General features: G+C 36.5%; 1 protein-coding gene across 1 annotated transcript in view; it reads right to left on the bottom strand.

Annotated features, from left to right (window-relative positions):
* TTK (TTK protein kinase) overlaps positions 1-18,565 on the bottom strand; it is a 45,805-nt gene extending 27,240 nt beyond the window's left edge. The window contains exons 1-11 of the mRNA XM_010388533.2: positions 18,463-18,565; positions 17,196-17,336; positions 15,157-15,379; positions 14,363-14,469; positions 11,900-12,043; positions 11,308-11,422; positions 11,058-11,130; positions 10,874-10,968; positions 9,480-9,567; positions 8,256-8,379; positions 430-578 (exon numbers count right to left, since the gene is read on the bottom strand). Coding sequence (XP_010386835.1) covers positions 430-578; positions 8,256-8,379; positions 9,480-9,567; positions 10,874-10,968; positions 11,058-11,130; positions 11,308-11,422; positions 11,900-12,043; positions 14,363-14,469; positions 15,157-15,379; positions 17,196-17,334 — 1,257 coding nt within the window. The 5' untranslated portion in view covers positions 17,335-17,336; positions 18,463-18,565. The remainder of the gene's footprint in view (positions 1-429; positions 579-8,255; positions 8,380-9,479; positions 9,568-10,873; positions 10,969-11,057; positions 11,131-11,307; positions 11,423-11,899; positions 12,044-14,362; positions 14,470-15,156; positions 15,380-17,195; positions 17,337-18,462) is intronic.
* Between the last annotated feature and the right edge of the window lie 1,141 nt (positions 18,566-19,706).

The raw sequence follows: 19,706 nt of genomic DNA, 5'->3' as shown, positions 1-19,706 counted from the left end.
CAGCACACAGTTTTCTGCAAAGGACCAGAGAGTAAACACTTTAAACTTTGCAGGCCAGGTGTTCTCTAATACAACTAATCACCTCTGCTCTTATAATGCAAAAGCAGCCATAGACATTAAATGAATCAGTGTGTCAGTGTTCCAATAAATCTTTACACAATCAGGCTAAGAACTAGATTTGGCCATAGCACCAGTCTACTGGCAATCTAGAAACACTATCGAAGATAGAAAATAATTTAGCCTGACGTACTGAATGTATGACTGCTACTGAACACTATTTTATAAATGATAAAAAAAAAAAACCTTCAAATAAACTATTCTACTAAATATCATATACATTTAATAAAAGAAAACATTTAATATGATCATCAAACTTCAGAAATGCATTATGAACAAAAAAGCAATGTTGTACTGTAGTGGAAAAGTTACCTCTGTATTAACCTTTCGGGCTAATTCTGGAATCTGCCACTGATTTGAAGATGCAGCAGGATTCTGGTTAATACACGCTGACTTTCTCTTAGATTGCCACTGTTTCTGGTTACTCTCTGGAACCTCTGGTTCTTGGTACTCTTTAATTTCTGAAATTGTATTTGTTGTCATTAAAAAGCAAGAATATTTGATCATAATAAACTAAGCCTAAACAATAGAACGTGTTACCAATTATATTAGTATTTAGTTCTTAAAGACAATTGAGGGAGAGAAACTAAAAGCTTTAAGCCAGCTACTTAACAATTTGCTTTTAGCAAGTCAATTTCACAAAGTTGCACTATAGTCATCTTCCTAAATTGTTACTAAGAACTTTGTCAGAGACCCTGCCACATTTAAATGCTTCTTTACCAATAAATAAGTAAAAATGTAAGAACATATAGATGTTATAAAGTCTTACTAAAAGAGAAGCGAATTCACTTTTCATGGACCGAGTATCCAAGTCTCAAAATGCATTTTAGAACCTTTTTTTTTCTTTTTTGCTTTCAGCCTCGAAGCATACTTTGAAACTCTTAGTTTCTCCCTTTCCCACCAGGCACTTCCAGGAACAGTGTTCACTTATCTAATTATGTATTTGCTTAGAAATTTCAGGGGCCAGTTTTGAAACGAACCAAGCAGAGATGGGAGTTGCAGACTCCTCTTGCTTAGGGGAAGTTTCCAACAGTCAGCTTAGCAGTACCCAGTGAAGTCAGAATGACACAAACCATACCTCCAGATGGGCGATGACTCAATATAACCATCAGAACAAGACATTCAGACCTGCACCACTCCCGCCTCTCTCCCACACCTTTTCTTTCCCAAACCCCTTCACTCAGCCCAATAAGTTGAAATGGTCTTTTGAGGGCATGAGCCTGGCCAGTCCCCACCTGCAAGCATTTGATTAATAAATTGCTTTCCTTTCACCACACCTCACTTCTCATGTTTTTGGCCTCTGTGTGGTGAATAACCAGACTTGAGTCAGTAACAAACGTGGTGCCTTGTGTGAGGAACAGTGTGTTTTGAGGGGCTCAGCCTGTATACCTGGTTTCCAACAAGTGGAGCAATTGGCTGTGGGAGCAGGCCAAGGTTCACCCACTCAGGCTACCCGGCCAAGGCAGGGGCCACTTGCAAACGCCAGCTGCTCATAGCTAGCTGACCCTGCAGTTGGGACCTTAAGGAATTCCCAGCAGCTAGGGAGACCACCCTTGTCTCAAGGATTTTTCCTTCCCTTCCCTTTGCTGTAATGCTCAGTCAGTGAAAGGAAAGTGGCATCTGGGAAGTCAATGGAATTCAAGGGTTGGATAAATCAACCAGAGTATACTGGGAAATCCTGTCTTAGCCATCTGCACTTTCTAGTTGTCTGGACTTAGTATAGGTCATCTGTGGTGCCATTTGGGCCTCTTTGCCATCTGGACCCAATGCAGGTCACTCTGCAATGCTGTCTGGGTTTGAGACAAGATCTCAGCACTTATCTCCAGTCTCCCCTTTTTGGGGATGGATTTGGAGTGCTCCATCTGCATTGGATCTGCCTATGTTTGTGTCTCTGTTTAGCATTATCCCTCTCTCCGAGGGTGCTTTGAAACTGTCTCCGTCCCACCCAGCAAGATAGGCTGCTCCTCTCCTCGCTAGTGGAGAAATGCTTGCCAACAACCTGGCCTCTGATTTTTGTCATACTCTTTTGGACTCCAGAATATTTCTTGTATCTGTGTCAAGTTTTGTTAGGGGAGAAAGCATGTGAGCTCTTTCCTGGACTGTCTGGGACTCCAGCTGGTTACATATTACAGCCCGTTTTTGTGCACATTTTAAAACTATGGGCAAATTACAGTAAGAAAAATTCAGTTCAAATGGTTAACGTGCAACTATAAAATTAAACAGTCTTCTAAAGCTAGCTCTCTATTTTATCTTTTCTTTTCTGCCTGCTTTGAATGTGCTATTATGCTACTTGAGTTGAGATAAAACTCACCGTTTAAACACCACTTAGAGAGTTTGTTTTTTTATTTTTCTTATACAGTTCAGCCAGTTACGGTTATAACAGAATTATTAGTAACTCATTTGCAACTGAAGAAAAAGGGAAAAAAAAGGATAAAGGGGTTTTTAAAACCAAACTGCCATAGAGACTGTTTTACCCAAATTTTGGTTGACAGCTTTCCTTAGATTACCTATCAAGGCAATCAAGGTTTAGCCATGTGAACAGGTTCCAATTTCATCAGAAAAATAATTTGGATCAGCTATCTTTTATAAAGTGGTGAGTTTGTATTGCTATCTTATGGCTAGATTCTGAGGTAAAAGCTATTGGATCTTTATGCCTGTATGTATACATGTTTAGACATGTCTATATGTACATACATGTATATGTTGACTCTAGCATGCTACCAAATTGGCTTATAAGTAAATAAATACTCATAAATTAAGTAAGTCCTAATGCTTTTCAAGTTCACATGAATCTTTGGTAAATAAAATTGATTTTAAAATTATTAATAAAAATAAAATGTCTTCAGAATTATCAGCATATATTTTTATCTAAGTATTTTGACCAAATGGTTTTATATTTGTCTATGTCTATATATTAAGATGTCAGGGTTTAACATAACGGTTATAAAACTATAAAACACAGTCAAAAACAGACTAATCTTTGTGCGATTTTTTTGACAAATAAGACTAATTTAATTTAGATTGGTAGTTCAATGAAAACAGCTCAATATTCTGAGTTGCTGGCAAAATATATTTACTTAGGTTCTTACTTAAGTGTTCACCTGTTACTCAGACTTTAAAAATGGTTAACAGGGAAACAACTTTAAATAATGACTAGCTTTGTATAACATCTCAGTTTTCAGAAGTAATCTAGACATACTGTTAAAAATGGAAAAAGCTCAGGGCATGTAAATGAGATAAATGCCTGTAGTGGACTTTCAAATTATTCTGAATTAAGTAATTGATGCTCATGAGATGTCTGGGTCATTTCCAATTAAGAAAAAATTATAATATGGGAAAGCATGTTTCAGAAATTGCAGAATAGTCTTTTGAAGGTAAGACCCTGGGCATTCTCCAACTGCTAGCATTTGGTTAATAAAATTGCCTTCCTTTCATCACACCTCATTTCTCATCTTTTTTGACTCCGAGTAGCAAGCAGCTGGACTTAAGTCAGTTACAAGACCTCTAGTTTAACATAAAAATTTCACCTTATGCAAGTTTGTAATTTATTCTCTCAAAGGTCTATAAACAAAACCACCTCAACAATATATTTAACATTCTATAAATATACAATTCCATTCCTTTCATTAAAATGGATGCAAAAGTCCTAAACAAAATGTTAGCAATTGATATACAAAAGGGATAAAAAATTATATCCAAATTGGGCTTATTCCTAAATGTAAAGTTTGCTTAACATTTGAAAGTCAATGTCATTTGCCATAATAACAGAACAGAGAAGGAAAATATGTAATTAAGTAAATAGATGCAGAAAAAACATCTGATAAAATTCAACACCCAGTCACACAAAAAAAACAATTATTTGTAGCCTAGATATAAAACAGAACTCACTCAATTTGACAAAAAGTAGGGACAAAACTCTACAGCAATGATATTAAAGTATTGATAGCTCTCCCTCAAAATAAGGAATGAGACAAGAGTGGCACCTATCATCCCTTTCCATTCACTGTTATACTGGAGGTCACAGCAATTATAACAAGGCATATTATAAAGAAAGTTAAAGGGATTCAAAAGGAAAAAAGCTGCACTATTTTTTCTTTTTCATTTTTTCTTTGAGACGGAGTCTCGCTCTGTTGCCCAGACTGCTGGAGTGTCACGGCATGATCTCAGCTCACTGCAACTTCCGCCTTACAGGTTCAAGCGATTCTCCTGCCTCAGCTTCCCAATTAGCTGGGATTACAGGCACCTGCCACCACCACGCCCAGCTAATTTTTTTTTTTTTTTTTTTTGTATTTTTAGTAGAGATGGCGTTTCACCATGCTGGTCAGGCTGGTTTCGAACTCCTGACCTCAGGCAATCTGCCCGCCTCAGCCTCCCAAAGTGCTGGGATTACAGGCGTGAGCCACTGCGCCCGGCCAGCTATACTATTTTCAAACATAACTATGTACCTGTAAAAATCCAAAAAATGCACGGAAAACTATTAGAATTACTCAGTGAATTTAGCAATGCATGGATAAGTAAAAATCAATTATATTTTTTATAAACTAACAACAAAGTATTTTTTTTTTTTGAGACAAGGTCTTCTTCTGTCACCCAGGCTGGAGTGCAGTGGCATGATCATGTGATCATGGCTCACTGCAGTTTCGACCTCCTGGGCTCACGTGATCCTCTCACCTCAGCCTCCTGCATAGCTGGGACCACAGGTACATACCACCACACCCAGCTAACTTTTTCTGTAGAGACGAGGTTTCCCTATGTTACCCAGGCTAGAAAAAGGTTTTTAAAAAGATATCATTCATTATCACAGCATCAAAAAATATCAAGAATATTTGATCAGCATTAAAAAAAATTCAACAATAAATCTAGTAAAAGATACAAAAGATCTCTAAACAGAAAATGGTTATCTCATTACTTTAAATGAATGAAAAGGTATGCTAGGTTATTGAGCTGTAAAACTTAATTGTAAAGACATCAATTTCTCCGAAATTTCTTATAGGTTAAGTTAAATATCAATCACAATCCCATTTTTTTAAAGTGGTAACCAAAAGGTAGATTCTAGTGTTTATATGGAAATCCAAAGGCCAGGAATAGCCAAAATAGTCTTGAAGAATAAAGTTGAAAAATTTACACTGACAGATATCAAGACTTAGTGCAGGTATTAAGAGAGCATTAGGCCTGTTAAGATAGCTCACGCTTGTAATCCCAGCACTTTGGGAAGCTGAGGTGGGCAGATTGCTTGAGCTCAGGAGTTTGAGACCAGCCTGGGCAACATAGCAAGACCCTATCTCTACAAAAAAATTAAAAATTAGCCAGGCATGGTAGCACAGGCATATAAATCCCAGCTACTCAGGAGGCTGAGGTAGAAGGATCACTTGTGCCCAGGAGGCAGAGGTTGCAATGAGCTGTGATCACACCACTGCACTGCAATCTGGGTGACAGAGCAAAGAAGAAAGGCAAAAATTATTAAATACAGAAAAGAATCCAAAGCCAGACACCATACATAGAATCACCTAATTTACAACAGGTCAGTGAGGTAGAGGAGGATCTTTTCAATAAATGGTGTCAGGTCACCTGGATATCCATTATGGGAAAAATAATGAACCCTGACACTTGATCTTACACATATGTAAACATTAAACTCAGGAAAAATATAAATCAGAAGGTGAAAGGTAAAATGATAAATCTAAAAAATATGGAAATATCTTGCCTGATGGCAGGGTATAAATCTTTCCTTACTGGAGACAACACTTCCTTTTTGACCCAGAAAGCACTAGCAGGCACCAGAGGAATCTGGAAATAGATTTTACTAGTTTTCCACATTTTCCTGCTTTTAAAGATTGGAACTGTTCTCTCCTTTGTCTTGCCAATATTTAAGATTTATGGCTCGTTTTAAAATACCATTTAAGCAAATCCACTGCTTGGAGAGAAAGAAATACTTCAGAACTGAACCCGCCCAGGTGATGGATAGAGCACATGTTAACAAACTTCTGCTCGTTTTTCTATAGTTAATCGTTCTTGTATTTTCAGGAGAGTGTCTCAACTAAGAAACTAAAAAGGGAAAGAAAAATAATTATGCCTTTTCCCTTACAAACACATATTCCAACTAATGATTTATATCTAGATCATATAAATACCTCTTAACATCAATGAGAAAAAGAAAGAAAAACCAATAGAAATATCAGCAAGACTGAAACCTGGGTGACAGAGTTGCAGTATGTTAAAGAGAGTATCCACATGGCTAATAAATACATGAAACAATGTTCAAAAGCAGACATTAAGGAAATGCAAAATGCAAATTAAAACCATAATGAGATAGATACCACTAGATAGCATCAGAATGCCTAAAATTAAAAGCCAACAATACAATGATTGCAAAGAACAGGAGAAGGAGCAACATAATTGTTGGTCTAAGGTTAGCACAACCACTTTTCAGATTGTTTGGCACTATCTTCCAAAGCTGAACACATGCATATCCTGTGACCCAACAATCCACTCTTGAAATACACTCAATAGAAAATTGTACATATGTGAATCAAAAGACACCAAAATATTAATTAGAAGCATTATTCATTAAACAAAAAACTTATCCATGTACATGTGAATAAACAAATTATACTATATTTACACTAATTAAATAGCATATGGCAATAAAAATCAACAGACTATACATCATAAAAACATGAATGAGTTCCATAAACAATAGTGAATAAGCAAATACAAGAATACACACTGTATTATTTCATTCTGTGGTGTTAGAAATCAGAATAGTGATTACATCTGGAAGGAGAGAGGTCTTGACTAGGAGGTGGATCAAGGAGGTTATTGAGGTGCTAGTAATGTTCTATTTTTTTGATCTGGCTATTGGTTACAAGTATGCATTCACTTGTGTTATTTCATTGTGCAGCACTCTTGTGATTTGGGCAGTTTTCTGACTGTATGCTTTATTATATTAATAAAGTATTACTGGTAAAGTGTAGACAATAAGCATTCACTTAAAACATTAACTTAAGTATTGAGCGTACTATTAACAAGCATATTTGATAAAGATGATTTTCTCAATCATACCAGTTATGATAGATTCCAAGAAAATACGAAATGTAAACATTTTCCATCAAACGCTAGGAATAAGTATCTGTTCCCAACCAAAATAATGTTTTTGTGTGTGTGTCCCTGTTTGACTGGGACTGAGGCACTCTTGGGATATTGGGCTTTCAGCAAAGTCCCTGGCAAAGGCAAGCCTCACTTTGTCCCAAAGTTCCTCCTCAGTCCTATTAAAACGAATAAAAAATTAATACATCCAATCTGGCAACCTCTATGTGGACAATGATCATCCTATTAATGATCTGCTTAAATATATTTTTAATGGTACCCTGTATTCTAAAAATAAACACAAAACCTAACGGCATTCAAAGTCCACCTAGTCTTATTTCCTATTTGCACACTGCCCATGTTACAGTCTGCAGCATAACTAGACAGTCTCTAGTTCCTGAAACATTTTATTCATTGTCTGTGTTATCCTCTTCATCTGAAATACTCTATTATTTCCCCCCATTTAAATCAGAATTAGTTTCTTCAAACTTCACCATCATCACAAAATATTTCCTTATTTCTCCAAACCAAATTAGTTCCTCAATTTCTCCTTCTTCTGAATTCTCATAGCATTTCATATATGCGGCTCTCATGACAATTTCTATATTCTATTCAGCATTATATTTATATATCTCTGTGTATCTCCCACACTGAACTGCAAGCTTCTTGGGACACTGTTTTATTCACTTACATATCCCTAGAACATGTCTCACAGTACCCATGCAGTGGAAAACCAAACGCTTGATAAAAGATGAGAGATGTCATATAAAAATAGCTCTGTATCACTTCCAGAAAGCCAACTGAGAAAAATAACTCAGTTCCATTGCATTTTTCCTCCACTCTTTCTTTTATGCACCTTTTAGGTAAATAAATTTCCTTTGCTACGGGATTCAATACTTTTCTTATACCCTGTATAACTGAACTGAAATTCAAGATAAAAGAACATAGACACAGTTTCACATCATAATTCTTGGGTGGCTAGTCTGCTTTCTCAAGCTATCAAATGGTTTTCTTAACTAAACATATAAGTCTACTGATTTTGTCACTCTTACCTTCTAATTTAGCTAGAAGACTTGATTCAGTTTTATTCTTCAGGGTTACTGAATCAGTAATAATAAGTTCAGAACTCTTTTCATCTGACACCAGAGGTTCCTTGAAATGAATATTTTGAACAGACTACATGAAAAAAAAAAATCAAATAAAGTCCCATAAATAGTAGTACTACTAATTTGTCTTCCTGTTCAATATACTAAAGTCTTATCTATATATAGATTGCTCATAAAATTTTCTATTATAATTACATGTAGACTCACAAACCCCCAGCAAAGGTTAATTGCCTGAATTATTAATTAGAGGAATGGGAAGGGTCATAACCACAAATCTGGCCAATTTGCTTTCAGTGGACGTATTAATCAATTGCTAATATTTCACTTAAAGATGGAGAGGGTTAGAAAGTTTGAATTCAACATAGAGTATGCCTCATGACAAGAAAAAAGATTTAAGTATTTTGTTACTTTGATGGCTATTTTATCACCAAAAATAACAAGTCAAAATTAATAACTGTATAATTTAAGACAGTACTCTAAATCCAGAGAGCAATCTTTTTGATACAATTATGCACTGTTCTCTAGGACAGCCAGGATTAGAAAAAAATTAATACTTAAAGCATAGATCATGAAAGAGGGAGGCATTACAAAGAAATGAAATTGAAAAGACCCACATCATGATGCCAGGGGTTTAACTCAATTATAATAATAGTATAACCACTAAAAATCAGAGTGTAGAAGGAACTAAAATTATTTCCTTTAAGTCCACACAGTTACTCTGCCATGTCAGGAAGTCAGAATTGATTATTTATGTCCTCACCTCTGCCCTAACTCAATTTACTCTCTCATTTTTCTTTTTCTAAGATGTCTTACCAGAATCATATGATTAAACATAACAAAAAACAAAACTTAAGACACAATAGCTCCCCCAGTCATGTATTCTCAAACCCAAGCCAACTATCTGCTTAAACACATGCATAATAAATACTACTTCATGATTCTCTTAAGAGACTGTTGATCCTTGCTCTACCACCTTAATCTTGGAGAAACATCATCTAGGACTTCTGCACCAACTTCCCCCTGGTAGTCCCACACCTCTTGAGGTATGGAGGAACACTGTTGGAGATATATGAACTATTTATAAACCCTTTCCCCAGAAAAAGTTCCATGAACCCTGATCTTCCCAGATCAGGAACCCTTGCTTCATATAATGACATAGAATTAAAATACCTTTAAATTTCTCAATTCACAGGAATCATTTCCACTTGGTTTAGATCCGGGCACAACCAAATCTCGGCATTCTGATCTAGAGGTTTGTCTTTTACCCAGGAAACAAAATAATTTTAATATTAAATTTGAAAAAAAAAATTCAATGTATTTTTTCATCTTAAGTTGAATTTTTAATATAAATACTTTTCATTGAAAAAAACTCTTAAAAGGACATTTTTTAAAGTGACATCATTCCAATACAAAGGTGACTTAGCTAACAAAATTAGGTGCTGGGCAATGACAAAAGTGACAAAAGATAGGTGATTGCCTACTTCTTCATTATCTAATCAATAGCAATTGGAGTTAGGGTTAGACTGTGGGAAAGGCAAAGTATGTAGATGAAACTACATTTCCAATTACAAATAGCTAAAGGATAAGAACCAGGGTATAGCACTTCTGTGGACCTCCACAGTACCTAGCATTGTCTATCAATAATATGAACCAAGAAAATGGCTGGAGTTTTTCTATTTTTATTTTTAATTTTTTGGTGTGGGAGAAAGTCTCCTTTATTCTTGAGCTAGGTATTTGAAATAGAGATGAACAAGATGGAATGATAGTGACAATACTTTAAAGCTTAACCTTGACAACCAAAATGTTCTTTTAATGTCAATGTTTAGTCAAGTCTAAATATAATAGAAATTTAATTATAAAAGATGTTAACTAAAAACAATCATTGTATTTCTAAAGTTTATTTGCAAAATGATTCTCTGGACTGTAAAGAGCCTTTTCCAATATAAATATTACAAATGGTGGTCAAAATTAAGAATAGACCAAAATAACTCTTCTTTAGCTGAGCTAGATGCTACATTTCCATTTCTTAACAGGATATAAACACGCAAATTGAGGGAAGGGGAACACACTGGATGTGACGAACAGTATTTCATCTGTACCTAACCTGTCCCACTTCTTGAAGCCCTAGACTCTGAAGCAAAAGAATCATCTTTCCCACTGACAGCAATTCTCCCCTTGAACTACCTGGAGCAAATATTTGTTCCCAGACCTCCTTCTACCCGTTATGGAGACTCTCGAACACAACAGGAAGAGATTCTTAGCAGACAGCCTACCCATAAGTGAGAAATCCTCAAATATCAGTCTTTTAAGCTTAATGTTGGCTTAATATTTTTTCCTAATTTTTAAAGTTCCTTTAATGAATGTTTTTAATGAGTGAAAAGCGAAACAAAGTTATTTTCTCCACTCCTTCCTTTGTTACTGACAGCATTTAGAGACTCAGTATCTTCTAAAACTGAATAAAAACTTAATCATAATTACTATTACTCAGTAAAAGACTGTAAGACCATTCTGCCATCAATCTTCACATATGGACAACAAATTTTAAAAATTAAAACTCAACATACCTTTTTATAAAACAAGGTACAACTGAATCATCTGTCTTCACATCACAGTCTGGGCTATTTAGAAGGTTAACTGGGACTCTTCCAAATGGGCATGACTAAAAATATTTTGAAAGATTAAATAACCAACTAGGAAATTAAGACTTAACTATCACCATCTTAATCAAGCAGATTGAAAGTAACTTACCTGTTTAGTTTTGTTGGTTTGTTTCAATGAATTCCGATAACCTATTTCTGCATCTTGTGGGGGCATGTTCTCTCTAACAGAAAGAAAATACCCCCAATTTTTCAAAGAATAATATTAATATGTATTTCTACTCTACGGCTAAACATTATCACACACAAAAACATATATATAGATACATGTAATTAAATTAAAAAACACAGATGTATTTATATAGAAGACGAACATTTAAAAACTGTTTCCATTTCCTTACCCATACAAAAACCTGGCTTTGGTAGTCTGTCCTGTGGAATCACAACTGTTGTTCCTATTCTGTAAATGCCCAAGTGAACTGGAAAATGATTCTTGGGCAGTTAATACCGTAGATGCTGTAAAAATTTTGAAACGATGATTAAATTTGTAAGAAATAAGAAACGTACAAAAAGTAATCTTATAAATAAGAATATTTTAAAAGTCAACTCATAGTAAATACTTGACCCCAAGTAAGATATGCAGATACGAAGATGTTACCAAGATAATTCTTTAACTACTTCTTCAAATTCTCTTAAATTATATAACTATTTCCCCAGGGCAAAAGCACATTCTCTATTTCTAAAAGCAAAAAAAACCCATTCTCTTGCTTAGAGTTGTTTTTCATGTGTTAACAAAAGTTTATTTAGCAAAAAAGACAAATTTGCACAGGGTCGTAAAGACTTTTTTACTTCTCAAAGTCTTACTTCCTTTACAATTTAATCTTAGATTTTAACCATTCTACATAAATAATACTTTTCTATAAAATATTATCCTGAATCTGTATTTGAAGTACTAGCGACCACAGAAAAGTATTAGTATACATTAATAGTTACCTGATAAAGTCTTCTTTTCCTCCTCTGAAAGCAGCTGCTTTTTTTGGAGGTTTAAATTCCGTAGGGCAATTTCCAGCATTTCTAGTGGTACTGCTCCACGTTCCACAGCTTTTCGAAGAAGTTGTTTACTTTTTTTGACATTACCTAACAAAGCAAAAGATAATTATCATTTTAAGGCAGTAATCTTTACCCACCACCCAGATATTTATTCATCAGGACCTAGGAAAAAAACTCAAAAAGACTTAAAAAAAATATTTATTCCAAGGCTCATGTACTTTATTTCACAGGCAAGTAAGCAATCTCTCACTTCTTATGCAGATAATCAACTCTCTTCTGATAACAATGCATACCAAATAGTTTCCTTGCAACATGTAGCTGACGTAATCGTGCATTAGTTTATTACCACCATCCACTTTCAGAAGTAACAGAAGTGTAACAAAGCAGTTACCAAGAGTGGACAGCAAAGGTCAATCACAACAGTTAGAAACAGGAGGGTGTTCTAGATATTACAAAAGTGCCAAGAGCATCAGTCTCTTACAACATGCTGTAATAAGTATCATTCATAATGACATTTAGTTAAGGGAAGGATGACATCTTTTGTTAAACAGCATCTTCCATCAAAAGAATTTTGGGGGAAAAATATAATAAATACAGATTAATCTTTAGCTATCACACTCAGCTATATCAGCCTGAAAAAGAATGCAGAATAACTGAGGAACTATCATAATTGTCTTTCTGAGTATGGACAGATTACCAAACAAATTGGTAAACTTACCCCTAGCATTTGACTTATATTAAATGTATACATCACATATCTTACAGAATATTATCAACATTTATGGGAGCCACTGAACTATGCTATGCACTTGGCACTTAGGGTATAAAAATGCTTAGGAGATGATCTCTAGCTTCTGGTAGTTTATAAATTTTAAAAATATCTTTGATAGTGATTAAGTCTACATTTATTCAGTAGTGGTAGAATTTCATATGTTGTGTATTTTAGCACAACAAAAGAGAGAAAGGCTTAGATTAGAATTAAGAAGCTTAATTAATCAGAGAGCTTAGTACTGAGATCTGAGATTTCTTTAAGAATCTGGTAAAAACTGAAATGTCCTCCATCCCTATTAAAATACACACACAACAGACTGTGCATAGGATTTCAGGGATGTTGCATTATTTCCTGACAGCCAAGCCATCAACTGTGCTCAAAATAATCATAATTTGACCACAATGCACTACTGTGCAATGCATTTGACCACACTGCATCACTGTGCATTACCACCACACTGCAGATAAAGTGGTACAGATAAAGTTCATCTTTTTTTACAGATAACTCAATTTAAGAGTTTCAATATTTATGTGTTCTAAAGATGTAAAATTTATGGTTGTTATTGAGAGCCACAATACCTCAAGAAATTTTGAAGTAGAATGGAGAGAAAGAAGCCTTGCCAAATTTTCTCTAACAAGCAAGGAGGAATCCATTTTTCTAAGGAAGAAAGGGATAATAGTTCTAAAAAGTAACCTGACAGAGCAAAGGACATATTGGAGAAGACAATTACTAGGACTCAGAAATCATCTGAATGGTTAAAAATTTAGAGTTCTCAAATCATTTCTGAGTCATATAATTCTCTTCTCCAGCCTCAATCCTGGGGAATACTCTCCAGTGACCAATCCCTGCTATGGAAACCATCACGGGGATTCTTCCAATAGTGTTAATATGTTTATCACTGGCAGTAAACTGGATCACAGTTGTAGCAGAAACAAGGCAGTGGGAGAATGGAAACACCTAGCCAGAGAGCAGACTGAGGGTGTTATCAAAAGGCCCCAGAAAATGAGAAAAGACTAAAGAATGGCCAGGTTAAAAATGTCTTAGGAAGAGATTGTCTTGGTCTTACCCAAAAAAATCCAGACTAGGAAGAACCAAGTGAACAAGAAATAGTTTCTACAGCAGTTTACTTTTTTTATTTTAAAGAACTACCACTTAATGCTACACACACACACACACACACACACACACACACACACACACACACAGTTTACCTGACCACCAAGCTACATAGCTACACTTTAATGTACACTTTGGCGCTATGAAACCATAGCATAAGAAAAGTTTATGTAAGCTCTAGATACTCAAGCTAGAGCTTAAATATCTGATATCCTTCTTCCTACAAATACTCAGTGAAGCAGCTACTTTCCTTTAGACGTTTCCTGAATCTAACTAGTAGCACATAGACAATGTTCGTGCTCATTTCCCTGGATTACTCTTTATACATGGAAAAGCTAGTATAACAGATATTCTCGGCAATTACATTTAGGTGGCATTTTCCGCCCCATATTCTCATCTGATCAACTTTAATGCCTTTTGACTCAAATTTCCACTTCATATATATGATTTAATATTAGGATGTAAGTTGTAGTAAGTTATCCTTTACTTAAAATTTGAATTTGACATTTTCAGATTACCTTGTGACAGTTCAAATTGTGCAAAAGATATATGAACAAAAGCAAATTTCTTGCAGTTTGCTCTGGCCATTTGAAAGTAGTCACGTGCATCATCTGGCTCTTGAATACTGTAATAAAAGATCTGAGTCAAAATTTAAGAAAAAGAACATAGCTACTTAAATTTGATAATGCTTCATTCAATTTTCCAAAAGACATGGGATATTGCTTTTCTCTGTGGATAAAATTAAATACTAGTAAGTTATTTTTTAAAAATCTTTAGGCCGGGTGCGGTGGCTCAAGCCTGTAATCCCAGCACTTTGGGAGGCCGAGACAGGCGGATCACGAGGTCAGGAGATCGAGATCATCCTGGCTAACACGGTGAAACCCCGTCTCTACTAAAAAACACAAAAAACTAGCCGGGCGAGGTGGCGGGCGCCTGTAGTCCCAGCTACTCGGGAGGCTGAGGCAGGAGAATGGCGTAAACCCGGGAGGCGGAGCTTGCAGTGAGCTGAGATCCAGCCACTGCACTCCAGCCTGGGCGACAGAGCAAGACTCCGTCTCAAAAAAAATAAATAAATAAAAATAAAAAATAAATAAATAAAAAATAAAAATCTTTTTAGGCAGTATAAAATAAGTAAACTTTTGTGGAAATGTGCATAGAAAAGAGTTTACATTAGACTCTTGTTAACTATAAGCAAAAGTATTTGGAAAAAAATATTAATTTTCTCACAATACTGACATGTTTTTTTCTCTCTTTGCAATGTAGTTACATATTATGTAACATAGTTAAACATAGTTAAAATGCTAGTACTTACGCTTTTAATTCAGCAAATCTCACTTGAATTCTAGCAAAACTCTCATTTTGGCCATATTTATCTGGGGGAAGTGCTTCAATTGCTTGACTGTAACGACCAATCAATTTATTTAAAAGAGCATCACTTAGAGGAACACTGTTTTTCTCTAGTTTCAGCAACAAACTCAACCAGTCCTCTGGGCTGTTTGCCATCATCATAATTTGGTTAACAGTTCCCGAGTTATCTAAATAAGGGGAACAAAATATATCACAAGAGAAGACATAAAACAAATGCCAAATTGCAATTTTCCTTCAAAATATAGTCAAGCATTTGTACTCTCAGTATCAACGTACATAAAGTCCTTATAATACTTTTTAAAATTGTAAAAGTTCATATAAATATAAGTAACTTATTTATTGTATATTTATCTTTTATCTAGGTATACTTTATCCAAAAGTTACATATTTTGAAGAAAAGAAAAAATTTGAAAATAAGTGGGATTTTTTGTAAGTAGCCTTTAAAAATTGGATGTAGTTTAAGAAAAATTTTATGCTGTTGCAGGATAACTACAATTTTAGCATCCTACCTATCCATAGAAAACTAAATCTCTCCCACCACCACCTGTACTAATTAACTTAGAAAATTCTCCCATCAATGATTTATTCATTAAACTTACTGCTCTGGTCCTAATAGAACCTTCTTTACAGCCTTACTCATTCAACATTATCTCTGTATACCTCATACTTACTTGTAAAACAACCAAACCAGCTTTCCAATAAAAAAATAAACAAATGATATAATCATTTTCTTTTCTCCAAGTAACCTGTATTTCTCCTAGAGGCCCTGATAATTTCTTAGTCCAACAAACTCATAGTTACCATGGTGTAGACCTTTGGAATTTATAGGACCTCTAGTGACGGTCAGGTTTCTCTCTGTGGAACCCCAACCAACAGAAACAGCAAGAATAATCTTCAGACCAAATTTTCACACTGTAATGAGTGTTAGTTTTTTAAAAAGATAACTTGAATGTCAGTCTTCTGTTCAGGATATTTTGGTTATTACTAAGCATTATTAAATTCAGATTTCCAGAGAAGCTATCATTCCGTCTATAAATTTCAGTCACTTTCAACAAAGCCTACATCTTTACTTTTACAAATAAAATTTGTTTCCACTTTCTACTAAAATATAGTACATGCATAACTTTGCTTTGTCATTTTAAATTTAATGTGGTCTGACCTTAATTTTCTATTTTTACCTCCTACTGCTTTCCTAAGAAATTAGTCTGTGAAATGCCTAAAAACACACATTGCCATCTGTGGCTTTGCAGATACATTCCTCATGCCTGAGTACCCTATTCTTCCTCTAATCAACAAATAAAACATTTGTGTTTTATCATGCTAGTATTCCTATGATGCCAAGCATACATTACAGTGCAGCATAGTGAATATATAAATTCTCACCTAGAAAGAAACTATGGTTTCAAGCACCTTTGAATCTTCCTCAATACTTAAAATACTCAATTGCCTTGATGTACAACCTTTGTTAGTGTGACATAATTAAGTACAATTATACTCTATTAAGACTTTGCTTAACACCAAAACTATCATTTTCTAGGTTTTTTCAAAGTGAACATTGTCAGCCACCATGATTAGATCACAGGTTCTTCCACTTATTTTCAATGTCTCATCTATTTAATGGTTAGTATACATGTAACAAAATTATCCAAAGGTCACCATTCAAATGACCAACCATTTGAAATACAGTAAAGAATGAGACTTCTGAGCTAATACTTTTAGAAGAACTAGAGTATTAAACTCTGGGCACCTTCACCCATTAATCATTGTTCAGTAAATGTTTAAGTACCTACCTATCATGTGCCAGACACCAAGGTTCTGTGGATATAACAGATAAAAACCCTGCCCTCATGCAGCCTACATTCCAGTGGAGGTGAAAAACAATAAACACATGGGTAAATTATAAATAAAGTGATTAGTACTATTTATTTACCTTAGAGGACACCCAACAAACAGTTACTAACTTAAAAGAAAAGAAAAACTCACCTGTAGTGTCAGCAGAAATTTTATTCAAGCTTAGTTCATCAGTAAGGTCTTCATTTTTAAACTTATTTTTAATGTCTCTCACTTTGTTCATTATGGAATCAATTGTCAATTCTCTGCCACTTAAATCCTCGGACTCCATTTCTAAGAAAAAAACTGAACTAGTCATAATTCCTATTTAGCATCAAAGAAAAAAAATGTGCTGGCTTTTTAGAACCCAGACGACTAAAGCATTCATTTTGTGAACACATCTAAATGCAGCTATTACTAGGCTAATATTAATGGAGCTAAGTGCACAACAACAAGGTACACATCTTTGTAATTTATTCAGCAAAGTTTCATAGGCCAAGTACACTTTTTTCCCCCAATATAACATCAATGACGTCACACTTTAGAAATCACTCTAGAAATCTGTAAATTTAGTGTCACTTAAAAAAATATGATGGAGTGTTTGCTTGGATTCTGGAAGCTACATACATATAAAGATTGTTTAGATTCTGGTAGTGACATAGGCAAAGAATTTGTTTGGCAACGAGAATAACAATTCTTTTATTCGCCTGCTTTACGTGAGTAAATCTTCACAGTGCAAGTGCTTTCAAAGCAAAATATGAACATGATGGGGCTTTACTGATAATTAAGAAATCCACAGGTTTATTCTTGTGCATATCTAGCAGAATCATGATTTGCCACCTTAATCCAACACTAAGAAACTACTGTACTGGTACTGAGCACTTGCTTATCTGCATGGTGGTGGTGTTTGTTCAATAAAGTGTCTGCAGTCTTACTGTTAATCGTATCTTTGTGACTCTCAAACACCAACTCAGTGTGACTGATAACAATGCTGCCCCGTCTTTGGATTTAACAATGAAGAAGTCATAAAGTTGCAGCAAGGTATCACTCTACCTCTTAAGAAAGGTTTGAAAGGTAACTGTCAGATCACGGCCACCCCTTTCTTTCCCAGTTCCAACCCGCAAAACAAGAGAGACCGTCCTGTGGAAAACGATCTTGTGCGCAGGTACCCCACCACCCCTTCTTTCCAGCGTGGGCCACACCCACTTCTTACTTACTCAACAAAACCTCCTCCATCACCCCACCGGCCAGACGCGCAGAGGCACTGAGACCTCCCCTCCCCCTCCAGCTCGTTTAGCCGCGTCGCATTCCCGGCTGCAAGCTGCCCCCAACTCGCCCCACCCCTCACCGACCAGCGTTGACAATGAGCCCCTACACCGGTTGCAGCCGTTCCTCAGTGCGCCGGTGAGAGAGAACTTACCTACTGGAAGCGGCGCTGGGGAAATGAAAAGATGGAACCCAAACTCCTTTCCGCAAACACGTTTGAATTTCCCCGTCGCTATCTCTACCGTCTCCAGTTGGTCAATGCTAGCCACGTAGAAGCGTCTGTCGTGATTGGTTCGTGTGCGACGGGGCCGCCCCTCCTCCTGCGTCAGGCGAAGCCCGCCCCGGAAGAGCCCGCGGCCCCGTCCGCACCGGTGAGGTTCCTGGGTTGGTAGGGTGCTGGCACTTTGCATGCCTTCCCCGGGCGCCAGTGGGCAGGCTTTCCTGCTCTTTCCAGTTTAACCAGGCCGAATTTTTGCCTGGGAGGTAGCCACTCCCGGGCAAACCTACCTGGTGAGAGGAATATAGGGGCGGGGACGGCTGCTCCCAGCATCCGGACCTAAAAGATGCACCTTGGGCCAGCTCTTTACTGACCCCACCGCCACCCTTCTCCTTTGTTCCACGCGGTACTCACAGCCCGGCTTGGAGAGGATGTGGCAAAAAAGGATCTTTAACTGGGCTACGTTCAGCCCTGCCGCCAGCTCAAGTATTTCAGTGCTTTTTATTCTTGAGCTTCCGCTTATGCCCTTCCATTATCCTTAAATGACTCATTGCTTTGTCTTCAAGCCAGGACCCTCCCCCTTGTCAAAATTCTGCGCAGAACTCAAGCGCCCATCATGATTGCCCTGCCTGAACTCGCCTTATCAGCCCCCCTCCCTCCGAGCCTGCCCCACTTAAGAGCTCAGGTGTCCTCAGGGGTAAAAACATCTCCCTAGTAATCTTCGCGGGTGCGAGGCTCTGCCGCTAAGTGGCTTTGTGGTCCAGGGCAACAGTTACTCCTCGTCTGCAAAATTAAAAGGGATGTGACTGTTGTGCCAGCATTATGACATATGTTCGGTGGTAGGACGGGTTGGTTTTGTGTATGTATAGGAAACTAACTGCAGCTGTCACTTGTTAACTCTAAAGCTGTCCTTAGAACCCTCACATTCCCAGCTCTGGATAGTCACCCAGTCAGCATCAGAGGAGCCCTTCTCAGTCACTTAATGCATCTTTCTGTGTCAGCTAGCTGGTATTTCTGCTTCAGCAGAGCAGAAATGACTTGCTATGCCATGGTTGGCTAATCACTTACCTTTGCACCATTGCATCTAATGCTGCTTTTGCCTGGAAAGAATTTATTATTCCTCCAATTTTCGTTGATCTGTTTGCGGCCTGATCTCAAAGCTTGCATTTTCCTGAAAATAC

Source organism: Rhinopithecus roxellana, chromosome 4 (assembly GCF_007565055.1).
Source record: "Rhinopithecus roxellana isolate Shanxi Qingling chromosome 4, ASM756505v1, whole genome shotgun sequence".
Lineage (NCBI taxonomy): Eukaryota > Metazoa > Chordata > Mammalia > Primates > Cercopithecidae > Rhinopithecus > Rhinopithecus roxellana.
This window is presented reverse-complemented; position numbering and strand designations above follow the sequence as displayed.